Here is a 19,036-nt window from a genome sequence, read left to right on the forward strand (position 1 = left end):
CTAGCCTGGGAACCTCCATATGTGGCAGGTATGGCCCTAAAAAGACAAAAAATAGGAGTTCCCGTCGTGGCACAGTGGTTAACGAATCCGACTAGGAACCATGAGGTTGCGGGTTCGGTCCCTGCCCTTGCTCAGTGGGTTAACGATCCGGCGTTGCCATGAGCTGTGGTGTAGGTCGCAGACGCGGCTCGGATCCCTCCTTGCTGTGGCTCTGGCGTAGGCCGGTGGCTGCAGCTCCGATTGGACCCCTAGCCTGGGAATCTCCATATGCCGCGGGAGCAGCCCAAGAAATAGCAAAAAAAAAAAGACAAAAAATAAATAAAATAAATTGGTATGGCCACTGTGGAAAACAGTATAGAGGTTCCTCAAAAAATTAAAAAATGGAGCTAATTACATGATCTAGCAATTGTACTTCTGGGAATATATCTGAAGGAAATGAAAACAACCTCAAAGAGATATCTGTACCGCCATGTTCACAGCACTATTCATTTACAATAGTCAAGACACAGAAACAATCTAAGTGTTCAGTGAAGGACAAATGAATGAAGTTGTGATACACACTCCCCCACATACACACAAAGACATACTGGAATGTTACTCAGCCATAAAGAAGGTGGAAATCCTGCCATTTGGAGCAACACAGACAGACCTTGAGGGCATGATGCTGAGTAAAATAAGGCAGTCAAAGACAAATACTGTTATGATTTCAATCACATGTGGAAACTTAAAAAAAGAAAAAAACAAACTTAATTAAAAAAGAGAGAAAGAGAGATCAGATGTGGCTACCAGAGGCAGGGAGTGAGGTGGGGGGAAGAGAGGTGGTAGGGATTAGAAGAAGGGGGTAAAAAGGTATTAACTTCCAGTTACAAATATAAATAAGTACTAGGGATGTGATGCACATGACTATAGCTAACATTGCTGTGTGGTATACATCAACATTGTTAAGGGAGTAAATCCTGAGTTCTTATCACCAGGGAAAAAAGGTTTTTTCTCTCTTTTTAAAATCTGTATTAGATGATGGATATTCACTAAACATGTGGTAATCATTTCACAACATGTAAGTTAAATCACTATGCTGTACATCTTAAACTTATATACAGTGCTGTATGTTATATATCAAAACTGGGGAAAAAAGTTAAAAATCCCCTCTATGAGCCATCATCTCAGGGACCATATTGTTCTCCCTCAGACATTCACAATGAACCCAGAGGCGATTTAAAGAATTAACTTCCTGAGGAGGAGCTATGTATGGCCGTGGCTGAGCAGTCCTGCTCTGGTTGACCCTGAGGCTTCTGCTTAGACCCTGAAGGCTTTTCTCCCCAGAGTAAAAGGGGAGCATCATTTGCTGGTGACAGATTCCCTTAGCTTCTATTCCATATTAACACCATAGTTCAAACCAAAAGGACTGTAGGCCATCTAACAAATCTAATTATTTCTTTAAAACTTTATCTCCCAACACAAACTAAAGTTGCAGTATATGTATTTTAAAGCACGTTATGCAGACCAATTGAGTTTGTGCTTGTTACCCCTCTGATTTTCACCCGTTGGACACAGACACCTCCACTTTCTCCAAAATCATCCCACATATTTAATAATTAAATCAACCCCCAAATTAAAAAAGAGGAATCTATTTTCCTTCACAGAAGAAATTATTTTATTCCACTTGAAAAAAGTATACAGATACGCATTCTTTGGCAAAAGTCATTTCTCATGGGAGTCTAAGCCCAGACTAGTGAATTTAATGGTGACAAATGTTAGAGAAATCTGTGGCCCTCAGGGACACAGTGCACACAAACATTTGGCTGGAAAAGCATTTACATGATCAAAACATTTCCTGTAGCAAAGGTTCACAAGTTCACTTAATCCTGAAGACCATTTTGGTTTTGAAGAAACTGATTAATTTCGAAGATAATTTTAATGTGCTAATTGAACCCAGGGCAAAACTGTTTTTCACACAACTGAGAGGAGAAACTGGAAGCCCATCTCAAGTACTCTTCTGCCACATTTCCTTCCTCGTACCTGATGAAATCTTTTAAATGGATACCTAGGCCTAATGTATCAAATACCTTAAACCTACCTAAAGCTCAGCATTTGTGAAGCTGTTTTCCTCCCTGGAGACAGACCTCTCCCAGGCTAAGCCTGCCACCACTCCTCCATGGTAATGAAGTGGGCTCCTGCCCTCACCCGATGCATACTTGCTTCACCAGCAAGGCATCATGCTAACCCATGCCTTCCTCCAGCCTCTGCACTTAGCACCACTGCTACCTGTCATAGGAGGAGAACAGCAAACCTCAGGCCCCACTTCCTATTGTCTTTCACAGCAAAGGCCACCTCTAGGCCCTCCATTGTCTTTGATACTTTAACAATGTAAGCTACATTGTATTCACCCAAAGGAAAATGACCAAGCCCATTCCTGTTCTGTGGCTAAGAATGGAGTCAAGGAAGCAGCAGGAAGCACGCCTATTCTCCCTGTGCCACTCTTCCATGTGCCTCTAAGAGCTAGCAAGATGCTTGACCAGAGACAGCATGGCCTTAGAAGTGTCATATTTTGGGACTTCAGTGACTGGCACTCATCCTTCTCTCTGTACCTGCTCCACTCCAGACACTGACCAGCTAGAGCTCCTTCCAAGAATGCTGACTTTGGGACTCCAGTTAGCCATCACTGTGGAAATGCTCCTCAGGTGAAACTGGGCCATGGTCTCCAATCGTCCTGGCCAGGAAGTGCTGACTGCACCACACAGAGCTTAAAAAGTGCCTGTGTGTCAGATTAAGTAGCTCTCTAAACTTTGAGGAACGGAACTGCTACTTACTCCATATTATACCAATTTGGATTTAGGGCTTTTTTAATACTAGATAAGACACTGCCTCAAAAAGGTGACCTGAGAGGGCAAATATGATGCAGGGCCTAGTACAACTGCAATGTGTCAGGCTCTAAAACAGGGTGACATTCCACCACTACTGCATAGCACCTTTGCAGGGGAGACACAGAACACCATTTATCAGTCACCCTCCAGAGCAGACAGGAGACACAGCAAACAGCAGATACCCAAAGCCAGACCCAGGGGCTCCCATACTGCAGGTCCGTTTGCCAAGGCCATTCCTCTCCCTCCAAGCATGTCCAATCTGCTACTGTGAAGACCCTCATGGCCAGCCTGCTAAATGCCTTCATGAAACAGCATTTGACATGTTAAATATCTCTTTTGCCACTCCTCTCTGGAAGTGGGAGGCTCAGGACGCTGGTGTTTTGGCTCCCAGAGTCCTGGATCAGGCAAGGCTCTTCCCACTATGAGAATTACTGACGACATGATGGTGGCTTCTGAAGTGTGTCCTTGTCACAGAAAAGGAAATGCAGCACCCTAAGATATGGCCAGCATTGGCTGATGTACATTGGGAGCCCAATTGCTAAAGCTGGCCTGATTCTTTAGAAGCAACAATAGCTAGTTCCCCCTGTGGGTGGTCTGACTGAATTGGCTGTCTGAAGAGGGGATGGTTGGTCCTGGAATCACTAATTTGGGGGCTTGCTCTGGAACTGCACTCATTATCATTGAGCCGTTGGGGACAGCAGTTGTATTCAAGCTACTAGGGATCTCACTAGTAGCTTGTATTTTAAAATAGACCAAATAAAACACTGGTAAAACAATTCCAATTAGAAGCATGATAAAAACAGCATTCCACCACTGAATTCCACAGTCTGCACCACTTGTCGATGTCTTTGGAGGAGCTGGAAGCAGGGGCTGACTGGAGGTCCCTAAGCAGTAACTTTCACTCAAAAAGATTTCTGACTGCACGGCATGCTCAATATTCTGGTCGATGCCCTTAAAGAACTCCGTCAGTGGGCTAGATGGGGCATTGGCACCAACAGCGACTCTGTCAGGGTCTGGCTGCTCCTCGAAGGTCACTCTGGTCTCTGTGGATGAGCTCAGGAGGGGTCTGAGTTCTTTGCGGGTCTCTGTTAGGATCCCGTGGTTTTTTACTGGAATCTTAATAGATTTCAAAGCATATAAGTCTTGTTCTCTGATGAAGTTGTTGACTTTCTTGATATCTGCGACCTAAGGAAGCCATGAAGACAAACATCACAAAATACATAAAGCTCCTTAAAACTAATATCCCCAAAGTGGTCCTTAAACTTTCTAGGTGATGATCCAAGCCTACTCTGCCTAAGAATCTGATGAAAACTGAAAAACTGTACCTATACACAAAATTTAGTTTAGGCTGAATAATTTTGTTTTTTGGCTTTAACTCAGGCTTAATGTATAGCTTAATCATCAAATTTTTGTAGAGATTACAAGCTTGAACAATTTAAGATTATTTTGGAAAAGACTTTATTGTTTGTTTAAAGTGTGCCTTCAACAAATGCTTTTAGGTGGAACGCATCATGGAAACACATCATGGTGAACACATCTCTACATTTAACTTTTGAGGCAACAGTGCCCCTGTCTGGCTGACTTTATCCTGCATTAGAATTTAATTTAGTAGCTGCAGTAGACACATCAGCATTCAGCAAACACAAAGCCTCATACAGATCTACACTCAAGAAGGTAGCTCACCTGTGATAACATTTTTAAAGGTGTGTCTTAATGATTCTAGGATGTTTTCTTTCCTAGAAGTACTATATGGCCTATAAACTTTTCTTTTTTGGCCACACCTGCAGCATATGGAAGTTTCCAGGCCCAGGGATTGAATCCAAGCCACAGCCCTGACCTATGCCACAGTTTAATCTGCTGCACCACAGCAGGAACTCCCTAAACATATTTTTAAAATAAAAGTGACCTACAGTTAATTCACTTTAAGGATTTCACAACACTTCTTAGAAATTAGAAACAAGCAGAGAATTTGCATCAAGCTGGGAAATATGGATGGAAATCTTCTCTTCCAAAATCAAGACTCAAGGAGAAAGGAACATGACTGTGAGTTTTATAAAGTAACATAAAGCTTATGACAAACTCTGCTCATAATCAAACCTTAAGATTTAAAAAGTAGGGGAGAAAATAAATAAAAAGTAGGGAGAAATAAGATAAATCCTCCCTCAAGTTACTGTTTGAAAACTTGTCAAAAGCATCAGAGATGAACTCTGAAGTTTTAACTCCTAAGTCCACTTAAATGAGGGTGTAAATACAAGCAATACTTTATTCATATCAGTCATTATTATTCATTAATGATTATTAATTATTCATGAACAGGTCGTTCGTTATTTAACTATTCAACAAGTGCTTTTATTATTTAACTGAATTGAAATGGGGAACATTCATAATTTATTATGTCCTAAAACTTAAGGTGCTTGAGATCTTCCTGTCCTTGACTCCAATAAGCTAACATCAAATTTATTTACTTCAAAAAGGAAAACTGATCATTTATTAGATATACTATATAGTCGTTTTGGATTAACTACACTTTACTATTCCAAGAAACCCACTGCATCTACTCAGGTCTCTGTGGGCGAGGAGTCATTGTTTAGCCCATGCATTATACGGTTGGCCTACAGAAGCTGATTATAAGAGTCAAATGTAAATCTCAGTACAATTTAGAGACCAGCTGGTTTATGTCCCTGGGAAACACAACACCCCCACACAACATCTTGAGCCATTTGGTCCCTGTAAGATAAATGAGAGACATTTCAAGAATGAAGAGATTTTTAAAAAATAAGTAGTTGTATAGCCTTAGAGAAAGCCACAGAAAATAGTAGCACAATATTTTCAAAATGAAATAAATAGTTTCATCCTAGCAGAAAACACAGCAGTTCTATAAATACCTTCCTACTTACTTTGCCATTGTTAACCACTCTGAATGCTAAAAACATAATTAAAGAGAGAAACAGTGTTATATAGATGCACAGCATACAAAAGCTAGATCATGCAGTTCTAAAACAGAGATGGTAAAACTTTACCAAATAAGCAACAACCAGCAAGAAAGTTTTAAAAACAGAAAAGTAGCAAAACAAACAAACAAACAAACAAACACACAACAACCACACCAAAGAATCTTGGTTAAATTCTGCCTAGCTCTCTGGCCCTCTTATGTCTTAAACAAAATGTGCTCAAAAGAAAAAAAAAAGGTTTCAGAATTTCAGTTTGGAGAACAAGGAAGAAGAGAAGTATTCTGCAGAGAGGGAACCTGGGAGTCTGGAGTTAATAGGTACAAACTATTGCATTTGGAGTGGATAAACCATGAGATCCTGCTGTATAGCACAGGGAACTATATCCAATCACTTGTGATAGAACATAATGGAGGATAATGTGAGAAAAAGAATATATATATATGTATGACTGGGTCACTTTGCTGTACAATAGAAATTGACAGAACACTGTAAATTAACTATAATGGAAAAAATTACAATCATAAAATAAAAAAATAAATCTAAAAAATAAAATTAACGTAAAATCAGAAAAACATTTTCTAACTAATCTCCTCTCTTTATGCCCCAGGGTTTAGAATGGAAGGTACCTGCCTCCCATCTCTAGCTAGACAGGGCTATCCTTTGCAGCAGGACTTCTCCCAACCACTTCTGGTGGTCAGGAAAGGGTAGAAAGTTTCCCTAAACTTCAGGGAGCTCCTCTGCTTTTCTAAACACAGGTGGCAGAGGACAGGTGGCACTGTCACTTGTGGGGTTTCTTACTTTGCAGCCATACTGAAGAGCCAGCGTGTTGAGGCTGTCCTCCTGGGCCAGCTCCCGCTGTAGCAGCACCACATCCCCTGCTCCAGGCTGATGAGACTGGTGGGCACCCTTCTTCTGGCACTCCTTGCCCCGAGGCCGCAGAGCCACCCGGTGGGACTCTTCCTCAGAGGAGTCCCCCGAGTCCCCACTGCCATTCTCAAACATGTAAACGTGGCTGGTCGGAGTTCTACAGACACTGGCTGGGCCTCGGAAGGTCTTGGTTAACACTCCCTTCTGCCTCATTTTCTTAACTGAAAACCAAACCCCAGGGTTAATTCCACACAAGGCATATTCATTCTTCCGTGGCTACACTGATGATAATTGTATCCTTGTTAGAAATGACTCCTTTGCCTAGTATTACAAATTGGCAACACATACCATCTGTATAAAACAAATGTCAAAACACATGTTTATGCTCAATGAGATAAGGGAGAGACAGGCAAATAGAAACACTTTCCCCCCCAGCTGCATATTTTTTTTGCACAGAAAACAAAAGGGTCCCCTTTTTTTGTCCCTTTATTCCTCATCCACAGCTACATGTCCTTCAATCCCACACATGCAGAGAAACAACTTTTCAGTCCCAGAGAAGTAAAGCAACAGCTGGGATCACTGCCAGGAGAGGTAAGGGCGGTTCCCAACTCCCTTCCTTGCACTGAGAATCTTAAAACTCAGAACTTTTGCTCGAAAAATTCTTACTCAATACTTCAAGCATTCCCAACTATCTTCACTAAGGTCAAGACTAGAATTCTGAGACTCCGCTTTTGAAACTGTATGAATTCTATCACACTTGAGGCAAGTTAGGGGGAAGATCCCCACCCAACTAGGAAGTTCGTCCAGTCTCTCACCGGTCCCTTTGCCTTCAAGTGCCTCCTCACACCTGGTTTTTATCATCACTTCCGAACCAGCATAGAAGGCACAACACAGCCCTAACCCCTCCAAGTTGATGGAAGGACTTCCAGAAATGAAAACTCACACCGGGCTCCTTCCGAGGCAGAGGGGAGCAGACCCCTAGGGAACGAGTAGCCCTGGCGCGACCCCTACCTTGCCCCACTCCCTCCCCTCCCCGCACTTGGAGCTCGAGCTCGGAGGAGCAGGGAAGCGACCACTCTCCTCGCGCCCGCGGGTCGCCCCGGCGGCTCGCAGGCCTGCTTCCCTCGGAACTCCTTTCGTGACACGGGGAAGGGGAGCCCTCAAACACGAGCCGAGTGAAAAAGCCCAGAGCGGCCCATCCCTATGCCAAAACCTCCGAGGCCCCAACTTTCCACAAAGGCACGCCCTCCGACCTCCGACCTCCTACCCCAGAAACCTCGGGCCGGCCCTCCACGTCCTGGGACGCCCCACCTCCAGCGGCAGCAGGGCAACCTCTGAGAACCTGGAGCCATAGCTCGCCACCCGACAGACAGACAGCCTATGCGGCACCCCACCTGGACCTCGGATTCCCTCCCTCAGAGCCGGGCACCTCACGTCCGGGATCAGCCGAAACCCGTCGCCGCCGCCGCCGCCGCCGCCGCCGCCCATTGGCTGCGAAAATCAGCTGGTCCTTGGGAGGTGGGGCCGGCAAGACAGCCAATGAAATCAGCGGTGAGCGGGGACTTGGCCAAACCCAGCTGTGCTGATGGTCCGCACAGGACCAGCACAGAGATAGGCCGGGATAGGGGGCCACGGCGGGGGCCTCAGCTCTAGGACCTGACCCCTGATGCAAAGGCTCGCCTGCCACTGCTGCACCGGCTCTTCCAGACTCCAGTTTATGCCTCGGCTCTAGACGATCAAACCCTTTGAGTCTCCCTTCGGGCTTTCCACTGAGCCTCGGCTTTGTCAGTAGTAGAAGAGGACTTTGGCCCAGACCTGGATCCCTGATCTGTAACGAGAAGCTCGCATTGCCAATGGAGTGCCTATCACCAGCTGAGGCCTCCGGAGGAGAAGGAACTCCTCTGGTCTAGGAGGATGAAGGGTCTCGCATTCTGAACCTTCCCTGGCCAGAACCCAGGAGGAATTTGCTCTGTCCCGCCCCCGCCCACGAGGACAAAAAAGAAAAGTCCATGAATGTTAAGACCCTGAACCGTGACAACAGGGACTAAAGAAACACAATTTATCAAATGTCAGATGGCTGAGACTCCTTAAGCTTAAAAGTGATGGATGAATTCTTTTACACACTAAAACACAAAGGTTTAAAACTTGAGCCCAAAAAAGGAAAGCAAAATTAAATAGCAAATGGTAGGCGTTCCCGCTGTGGTGCATCGGGATCAGAGGCATCTCTGGAGTGCTGAGACGCAGGTCCGGTGCCCAGCCCGGCACATGGGGTTAAGGATCCTGCATTGCCTCAGATGTGGCGTAGGTCACTTGGATGTAATCCCTAGCCGTAGGAACTCCATATTGCCCGGAGGCGGACAAAAAAGAAAAACAAACAAACAAAAAAAACCCAGTAATCTTGTGGGGGGAGGGATGCAGCAAAATATTAGAATTTTATTAATCTTAAATAATAAACACGCTAAGATCCAAGTTGTGAAATGGATGGAGAACATGAGCAGACAATTCTGCACAATCAGAACACAAATGGCTAACAGGGAAGAGAAATTAAACCTGGAAGTTTGCTTGTGGCTCATCGAATTAAGAATTCAGTGGTGTCACTGCAGTGGCTCCTGTCACTGCTGAGGTGGAACTTGCATCCCTGGCCCAGGAAACTCCACATTCCTCAGGTGCAGCCAAAAGAAAAAAGAAAAAAAAGAAATTAAGCCTCACTAGCAATCAAATTAAGCAAGAAAGCAAAAGGATTAAAAGAATAAAATCTCAGAAACCTCTTCTATGACTTTCCATCCCACTTAGAACAAAAGTCAAGTGTTTTTGTTGTTGTTATTGTTGTTGTTGTTTTATTAGGACCACACACGCAACATAGGGAAGTTCCCAGGCTAAGGGTTGAATCAGAGCTGCAGCTGCCTGCCTATGCCTCAGCCATAGCAATGCAGGATCCAAGCCACCTGCAACCTACACCTCGGCTCACAGTGGATCCTTAACCCACTGAGCAATGCCAGGGACCGAATCCAAGTCCTCATGGATATTAGTCACGTTTGTTACCACTGAGCCACCACAGGGACACCTAAAAATCAAATTTTTTATATTGGCAGTCACAGTCCAGGATAGTGTGAGGTCTGGGAAGCATTCTCTGCCACTGTAACTATTTCTTTCAGCCACACCCCACTTTTCTCTGGCCTTTAAACACCCAGCTCTCCCACCTGTGGCCCTTTACAGGAATTTCCTTCTCTCAGCTGCTGGCATGGCTAGACTTTCTGACCCTTAGGCATCAATGAGTCACTTTCTCAGCAGGGCCTCCCCTGTTCCCCTGTATACAAATGTCCTCCCTCTGTGTCTGTCAGATCATTCTGGTTCTTCATTGCACTTCCCATTTAAATTACTTGTTTTATTGCCTTTTGCTCCTAATTATCATCTCTAAGTCTGTTTCGCTCACCATTCCTATTGTCCAACTCAGTGCCCACTTAGTAGGTGCTCATTAAGTTGTGGTTTAACAGGAGAGACATTAAGTGACCAACTGAAGTTTATAGGAAGTGGCAGCACCAACTTCAAGTCCTAAGACCCCAAAGGCCCAACCGTCTGGCCCAAAACACTGGATTTGGCAAGACTAGGAGTCAGAATTTAATAAAGGTGTGACTAACTAGAGGAGTCGGAAGAGAACGGCAAAGCTGAGTTAATACAGCTGTACCCTGATCAGTTATGGTTGTTTCTTTCATTCAGCATGTCCAGTAAAAAATAAATCCAGACTCAGAAGGGACTTTCTTCTAAAGGAGTATGGAAAGTGGAGAAAGAGGGTGTTGTAACATGAGGAGAAGGCCTGTTGCAATGGGGAGAATACTCTGACTGTATATGGTCTGCAAGTGCCTAAGAGTAAGGCAGAAAGAGGAGTAAACCAGGCTTGAAAGAACTAAGTGTGGGGAAGTGAAATGAAAGGATGGCAGGATTGCACAGTAAATCCAGCCTATTCTCAAGTGGGACTGTATGGCTGGCCTCAGGGGGCCTCCTCGAGAGAAGCTTCATGGAAGCTTTGTTAATAAGCATTTTGCTCCAATTGATAAATGGAGACAAGAGGCTCAGTTCATCATATATGAAGCAAACAAAAGGCACTTGGAGAGTCTGTGTCTGACCAGGTCATAGGTAAACCAGCAGTGCGTCTGTGAGTCTTCTCTAAGTTATACGGGAAAGGAGAGGTGGTTCTTTGCAATAAGCCATTTTTCAGAATGCAAAAAGGTCAGGAGATAGGCCTTAGCCTGCAGAACTGTGAGAAACAAACTTATGTTGTGTAAGCCACCCAGCCTGTGGTTTGCTGTTAGGGCAGCCTGAGCTGACTATGACACTGGCCTTCTCTGGAGCCCCAGCTATGGCAGGAGAGATAGCAGGGAGCAGATAATGTGTTGCTATTTTTCCCGGAGTTTTCAAAACACCACAGAACGGAGAGCAGGGAACTGTATCGACAAAGTCATTAGAATTTCCTACACCACAACTTTTCATTTTTTTAGAGAGGAATTTAAGACTTAGAGACCCAAAGGACTTGCCCGAGTGTGCATGGCAGGATAGCGGTAGCTTTGAGGCACTGTGGAAAATGAACGGAGTCCTCTGCCAGTTCTGCATGTATCAGCTGTGCAGCTTGATCTTTCTGTAAGCTTTCTGGGCCTTGGTCCTCTTTTCTTCTGCACTTCCAGGCTGGCCATGCACTCCTTCCACCCAACCCCCTGGCAGACATCACTAGTTCATCACAAGAGTCCAGACAGCTGTAAGGCTTCTGCACGGGATATCCAGGACAGCCATAGCCAATCAAATAATATTGTTAAAGGAGGTGAAATTGATTTGCCACTTCTACTCTGTGGAATCTGGTAGTCTTTTTTCTGTTTCTTTTTTTTTTTTTTTTGTCTTTTTTGCCATTTCTTGGGCCGTTCCCACGGCATATGGAGGTTCCCAGGCTAGGGGTCCAATCAGAGCTGTAGCTGCCAGCCTACGCCAGAGCCACAGCAACGTGGGATCCGAGCCATGTCTATGACCTACACCACAGCTCACGGCAATGTTGGATCCTTAACCCACTGAGCAAGGGCAGGGATCAAACCCGAAACCTCATGGTTCCTCGTCGGATTCGTTAACCACTGCACAACGACAGGAACTCGAAGGAATCTGGTAGTCTTGATCTGGTTTCTCAGGTTATGGCTTCTCTAGTGACAGAGGGAATATCCATTGGTCATTGATGCTCAGTCTCCTATCCACAAAATGGAAAAATCAAAACCTCCTGACTTCTTTCACATATTGTCAAGTCATTGGTATAAAAGAAGCCCTTGGGAAAAAAAGCAGCAATGAGCATTAAAGCTCATAGCTCCAAAGATGTCACCAACTTTAGGAATTCATGGAAAAGTAGTAGTGAAAAAAGGTTTGAGATGTAGATTGCATTTGGTACAGCCAAAAAAAAAAAAAATCATTAAAAAGTTAAAGGGCAGGAGTTTCCTGACAGTTCAACGGGTTAAAGATCTAGAGTTTTCACCTCAGCAGCTCAGGTCACTGCTGCGGCTTGGGTTCAATTCCTGGCCCAGGAACTTCTACATGTCACCAGTGCAGCCTAAAAAGAAAAAAAAAGTTAAAGGGCATATGACAAATTGGGTAAAAAAATGTGCCATCTTTGATGTTGATATCTTTAGTGTATAAAGGGCATTCAGACCTCACTAAGAAAAAACAAACACTCTGTAGAATAACAAATGATGCAAATTATTCACTAAAGAAATACATACAGAAAAGGCGTGTTCACTTTATAGAGAGTCAAATCCATGGAAACTCATATAGCTGCAAAGAGCTAAAAAAAACTCAAACCTAAGAGGATTCCATGGTGTGTGGTTGCACAGGTGAGGATAGGGTACTCTCAGGCTGTTTGGTGGGAGTGTCCATTGGGGGCATTTGTAGCATTATGTAGCAATATTTAAATGTATTTATTTAGCTCTGCTTGTAGCATGGGGAAGTTTTTGAGCCAGGGATAGAACCTGGGCCACAGTAGCAACCCAAGCCACAACAGTGACAATGCCAGATCCTTAACCCACTGAGCCAGCAGGGAACTCGTTAGCAATTTTTTTATAACGATTTTTATTTTTTCCATTATAGCTGCTTTATAGTGTTCTGTCAATTTTCTACTGTACAGCAAGGTGACCCAGTCACACATACATGTATACTTTTTTTTTCTCACATTATCATGCTCTATCATAAGTGACTAGATATAGTTCCCATTGCTATACAGCAGGATCTCATTGCTTATCCATTCCAAATGCAATAGTTTGCATCTATTAACCCCATATTCTCAGTCCATCCCATTCCTTCCCCTACCCCCTCGGCAACCACAAGTCTGTTCTCCATTTCCATGATTTTCTTTTCTGTGGAAAGTTTCATTTGTGCCGTATATCAGATTCCAGATATAAGTGATATCATATGGTATTCGTCTTTCTCTTTCTGACTTCACTTAGTATGAGAGTCTCTAGTTTCATCCATGTTGTTGCAAATGGCATTATTTTGTTCTTTTTTATGGCTGAGTAGTATTCTGTTGTGTATATATAACACATCTTCTTAATCCAATCATCTGTCAATGGACATTTGGGTTGTTTCCATGTCTTGGCTATTGTGAATAGTGCTGCAATGAACATGCGGGTGCATGTGTCTATTTCAAGGAAAGTTTTGTTTGGATATAAGCCCAAGAGTGGGATTACTGGGTCATATGGTAGTTCTATGTATAGTTTTCTAAGGTGGAAAACCTCCATACTGTTTTCCATAGTGATTGTACCAATTTACATCCCCACCAACAATGCAGGAGGGTTCCTTTTTCTCCACACCCTCTGCAGCATTTGTTATTTGTGGACTTATTCATGATGGCCATTCTGACTGTTGGGAGGTGGTACCTCATAGTAATTTTGATTTGCATTTCTCTAATAATCAGTGATGTTGAGCATTTTTTTCATGTGCTTGTTGGCCATTTGCATATCTTCTTTGGAGAAATGTCTATTCACGTCTTTTGCCCATTTTTCCATTGTGTTGTTGGCTTTTTTGTTGTTTAGTTGTGTGAGTTGTTTGCATATTTTAGAGATTAAACCCTTGTCAGTCACATCATTTGAAACTATTTTCTTCCATTCTGTAAATTGTCTTTTTGTTTTTGTTTATGGTTTCCTTTGCTGTGCAAAAGCGTGTCAGATTAGGTCTCATTAGTTTATTTTTGCTTTTATTTCAGTTGCTTTGGGAGACTGACCTGAGAAAACATTTGTAAGGTGGATATCAGAGAATATTTTGCCTATGTTTTTTTCTAGGAGTTTTATGGTGTCCTGTCTTACATTTAAGTCTTTAAGCCACTTTGAGTTTATTTTTGTGCATAGTGTGAGGGCATGTTCCAGCTGTCCAGTTTTCCCAGCACCACCTGCTGAAAAGACTTTCTTTTTCCCATTTTATATTCTTGCCTCCTTTATCAGAGATTAATTGACAGAAGGTGTCTGGGTTTATTTCTGGGTTCTCTATTCTGTTCCATTGGTCTGTATGTCTGTTTTGGTACCCATACCACACTGTCTTGATGACTGTGGCTTTGTAATATTGCCTGAAGTCTGGGAGAGTTATGCCTCCTGCTTGGTTTTTGTTCCTCAGGATTGCTTTGGCGATTCTGTGTCTTTTGTTGCTCCATATAAATATTTGGATTGTTTGTTCTAGTTCTGTGAAAAATGTCATGGGTAATCTGATAGGGATTGCATTGAATCTGTAGAAGCAATTGTTTCTAAAATGTGCATATTCCTTGATTCTACCTCCCACATGTAGGAAATTACCAAGAAAATAATGAGGACATGTAAAAAGATTTGCTGTAAGACCATTCTTAGTAGTGAGAAATGGGGGGGGGGAGGTATGTGACCAAAAATGTCCAATAGAAAGAGATTAGGTTCAATTCATTCAGCTCATTTATGAAATGAAATAAGTATAGTCATTTAAAATACTCTTGTAGGGAGTTCTTGCTGTCACTCAGCAGAAATGAACCTGATTAGTATTCATGAGGATGCAGGTTCAATCCATGGCCCCACTCAGTGGGTTAAGGATCAGGTGTTGCTGTGAGCTGACTTTCCCATTTTCTGCCACAGACGAGGCTTGGTTCCCGAGTTGCAGTCAGTTACAGGGGTTGGAACATCAGAGTTGCCATGTGAATGCAGGAAACTGGGGGGAACCTCCAATATATTTGATGATTCAAGTTTTTTAAATGGTAAATAATAAAATTGCTTCTCAATTTATTTTTTATTTATTTTTAAATATTTCTTCCAGTTTTATTGAGATATAATTGACATACAGCACTGTATAAGTCCAGGGTATATAGCATAATGATTTGACTTACATACAACATGAAATGATGACTGCTATATGTTTAGCAAACATCCATCATCTCATATAACCTCAATTTCTTGAGCAGTCTTAAGAACAAGAGTCCATGCTCCTTTTTGTTTTTTGTCTTTTTTTTTTAGGGCCACTCCCATGGCACATGAAGGCTCCCAGGCTAGGGGTCAATTTGGAGCTGCAGCCTCTGGCCTATGCCACAGCCACAATAATGCCAGATCTGAGCCATGTCTGTGACCTACACCACAGCCCATGGCAACACAGGATCCTTAACCCCTCAAGAGAGGCCAGGGATTGAACCTGCATCCTCAGGGATACTAGTCAGATTTATTTCCAATGAGCCACGACAGAAATTCCCATGCTCTGTCTTTTTTATCACTATGTTTTGGTTACTTTCAGCCAAGATGCATAAAGGGTTGTTATCTGGCTTTCCCATTTTCTGCTACCATTGCCCTAGGATCAGAAGCTGAGCCCAAACAGATTATGCTCTAACCATTTCCTGGAACTAATCCATATTCTATTAGGGGAAAGGGGTGGGGTCCACATATCTGAAATCGCTAACTCTTATGAAAGCAGAGAACTAGGAGACTAGCTTTGCCTGGTTTTGAAAGAAAGAGGATTTATACGGAAAAAGGAAGGGAGGAAAGGAGGGAGGGAGGAAGGAAGGGAGAAAGGAAGTGTTGGGGGAGGGTGGAAAGACCTAAAGATACTATCTAGGCTTTTCTAATGAATGGCCCAGGCAGGTCACTCTATGGTGGTGGTTCTCAAAAAATCACCAAGAGTGATTTTACCCCAAAAAACATTTGGGTATGTCTGGAGATACAGACTGGTGTTGTGTGGTTGGGTGAGGGCTACTATATCAATGGATGCTACTAAACATCCTACATTGTACAGGAATTCCACCTCCCAAAAGAAAGATAATTATCCAGCTCAAAATACCAATAGTGCCAGGTCAAGAAGCCTGCCCTACAGTAAAGCTCAATAGGTATAAACCCACCATGCTTGAGGCATCCAAGCAGTCTTTTAGTCTTTTACATTTAAACATGAATAGACAATCACCAATTAGCAGACATTTGAAGACAGTCTCTGACATGAATAATAGTGATAAGAACATACAGAGAAAAAGCAACTTTGGTGAAACAAATTCTACAAAGAGCAGACTATTAAACAAAGAAAGAAAGAAAGGCAGACAGTGGGGGAGGGGAGAGGAAGAAAAAAAGAAGATATCAGACCCATGAAACAAGAACTGGGTACTATTAAAAAGAGATATTCCAAAACCAAAAAATAAAAAATTAAAAAAAAAAACTCTTGAAAATTAAAAATGTGATTAAAAATAATAAATACTACATAGTTTAGAACATAAAGTTGAGAAAATCTTCCAGAAAGTAAGCAAAAATCAGGGATAGAATATGGAGAAACAATTATAAGAAATTAGGAAGTCTAATATCAAAATGATAGGAGTGTCAGGAAAGAGGACAGGGAAAAAGGGAAAATAGAGGGGAAGAAATAATCAAAAAAATACTTCAGGAAAATCCCCACAACTGTATTCAGTTTTAAAGGATGAAACAGATCCACATCCAGGCACCTCACAGAGAAATTTTCAATACTGGTGACAAAAAGACTATCTAACAAGTCTCAAGAAAGCAATGAAAAAAACCAGGTCACATTCAAAGAAGTGGGAATAACAATGACTTTAGACTTCTCATTATCACACTGGAAACAAGGCAGTGGATCAATGTCTTCAAAATTCAAAAGAGAAATTGTTTTAAATCTAGAATGTTTAGATCCAGTAAAACTACCCATGAAGTGAGAGGTGAAATAAATAAAAATATTTTTGAATAGGTAGCATCCACAAGAATTTATTTCCCATGTAATGTTTCTAAGATGCCACTGCAGGATCATTTCTCTAAAAACCAAGGAGTAAAACAAGAGCAATAAAAAGGCACCCAGGAAACAGAGACTTCATCACAGAAGGAAGGGTGGTGGTGAGGGTGTACATGAGTGGGTGAGGGGTACCAGTGCAGCTTGAAGCAAGTCAGATATGTCTGAATGTATTGAGAGAGACTAGCAGAGAGTTTATGATTAGATTATTGATAAAAACATAGAGAACTAAACAAATGTTTAAAAAAAACCCAGCAATTCTGTATCAAAACCCACAGAAACTAGTGCAGAATGTAAAGTTAAAAGTGTTACACTATATAACTCAGTTGTGAAGAGAGCGTGCTGATCTAACCCAGTCGTAACTCTACCTGAGGGGTGGGTAAGGAGGTTCTCTATGATATGGTGGGGCATGCAGGACCTCCACAGTGCAAAACCTCAACTGCCACTTGTGGAAGCCAGTAGATAGACATAGTATATTACGGGCTGAATTGTGTTCCCATTAAAAAATATGTATATGTTTTTGAAATCTTAATTCCCCAAATTTCAGAATGTGACCTTATTTGGAGAGAGTCGTTACAGAGGTAACCAAGTTAAAATGAGGTCATCAGGGTGGGCACTAATCCAATATGACTGATGTCTTTACAAAAAGGGGAAATTTGAACACAAAGGCAGATGCACACAGAAGAAAGACAATGTGTAGAGACACGGAGAAAATAGCCATCTACAATCACACAGAGAGGCCTGTAGCAGATCCTTCCCCCATGGCCCTCAGAAAGAACCAGTTCTGCTGACACCTTGATCTTGGACTTCTGGCCTCCAGAACTATGAGACAATAAATTTCTGCTGTTTCAGCCACCCACTTTGTGGTGCTTTGTCACAGCAGCCCTAGGAAACTCATTCATGATGTGAGTAAAAATAAACCTTATCTTCTAAACTTGGAAGCTGCTGTAGCCTGAATGATTGTGTTATCCACAAATCCATATGTTGAAACCTAATCCCCAATATTAGGATATTTAGAGATGGGGGTCTCTGGAAAGTGATTAGGCCAAGAGAATGAAGCTTTGGTGACCAGAATGAGTACCCTTATAAGAAGGATAGGAGAAAGACAATCTCTCTCTATGTGAGGACATAGCAAGAAGACATCTGTCTATAAACTAGAAATAGAGCTCTCACCAGGAGCAGAATTGGCCAGTACTTTGATCTTGGACTTCCCAATCCCCAAGAAGGAGTAAATACCTGTGGTATTCCCGACCTATGGTATTTTTGTTATAGTAGTCTCAGCTATTATGCCACCCTTGTGCTCCCCTCACTGCCAGAACAGTTGCCCACTGTGCCATAACAGCATGCCAGAGGCTACTAGTGCCAGCTCCCCCCAGTCAGGTGGTCTCTGTTGCTGGTCAGTGGGTGAGCCAGCTCCAAAGTTCCAGAATAGACTCACAAAAATCTAGAAGGAGCTATTCCCAGATGAAGTGAACTTATTATACAAATTCAGTAGACCCAAGTGGCACAAGGACTAGATAGTAATGGGTGATGCTATAGTGATCCAACTGGGGACTGCTGTCTGCTGAAGGTTAAGTCCCATCTTGGGGTTGTTCCAATGACTGGTCATGTGGGGGTACAAAGACCTGTCCCTTAAGCTCAATTCTGGGCAATGCTGTAATACCTATCCAGCTCAGCCCTTTGTGGATTGGCAGAAGCTTCTCTAATAGGGTGATTTCCAAGGGCATTTCCCAATAACACTCCTGTTCACTGATCTCAGCCTGAGAGTCTATTTCTCAGGGAATCAAACCCGAGACAACGTTATTGAAGGTGTGCATGAACCATTATTGAAAGTGGCATTCACTTTGTTTCCTGTTTTTCCAATAAAAACATTGCTACAGTTAACACCCATAAAAATAAAACCTTATATACACATGGTTTCCTTTATTTTTCTGAGTTCAAATCCTAGGAATAAGGTTGCTGGATTGAAGAGTTTATGTAGATTGAATTTTATTAGGTACTGTCAGGTTACTTTACAAAAATGCCACAACAAATTCACATTTTAGCACCAATCTTCAGAGAACTCTTTTCCCTGCATCTTTGCCCATAATACATATTAACACTTATTTTTCATCAATC

At 42.5% G+C, this 19,036-nt stretch overlaps 1 protein-coding gene across 5 annotated transcripts; it reads right to left on the bottom strand.

Annotated features, from left to right (window-relative positions):
- Positions 1-1,630: 1,630 nt before the first annotated feature.
- LYSMD4 (LysM domain containing 4) lies at positions 1,631-8,154 on the bottom strand. Of its 5 annotated transcripts, none has more exons than XM_047766828.1 (3): positions 8,077-8,154; positions 6,614-6,903; positions 1,631-4,049 (listed from the first exon to the last, which is right to left on the bottom strand). In XM_047766828.1, exons 2-3 carry the CDS (start codon positions 6,893-6,895, stop codon positions 3,438-3,440), a joined length of 894 nt encoding a protein of 297 aa, XP_047622784.1. In that variant the 5' UTR covers positions 6,896-6,903; positions 8,077-8,154; the 3' UTR covers positions 1,631-3,437. The 5 variants fall into 5 exon arrangements, with proteins under 5 accessions (XP_047622784.1, XP_047622785.1, XP_047622787.1 ...); XM_047766829.1 differs by having other exon boundaries at positions 6,614-7,033; XM_047766831.1 differs by having other exon boundaries at positions 7,994-8,154.
- Between the last annotated feature and the right edge of the window lie 10,882 nt (positions 8,155-19,036).

The sequence above is a fragment of the Phacochoerus africanus genome, chromosome 2 (genome assembly GCF_016906955.1).
Source record: "Phacochoerus africanus isolate WHEZ1 chromosome 2, ROS_Pafr_v1, whole genome shotgun sequence".
Taxonomy (NCBI): domain Eukaryota; kingdom Metazoa; phylum Chordata; class Mammalia; order Artiodactyla; family Suidae; genus Phacochoerus; species Phacochoerus africanus.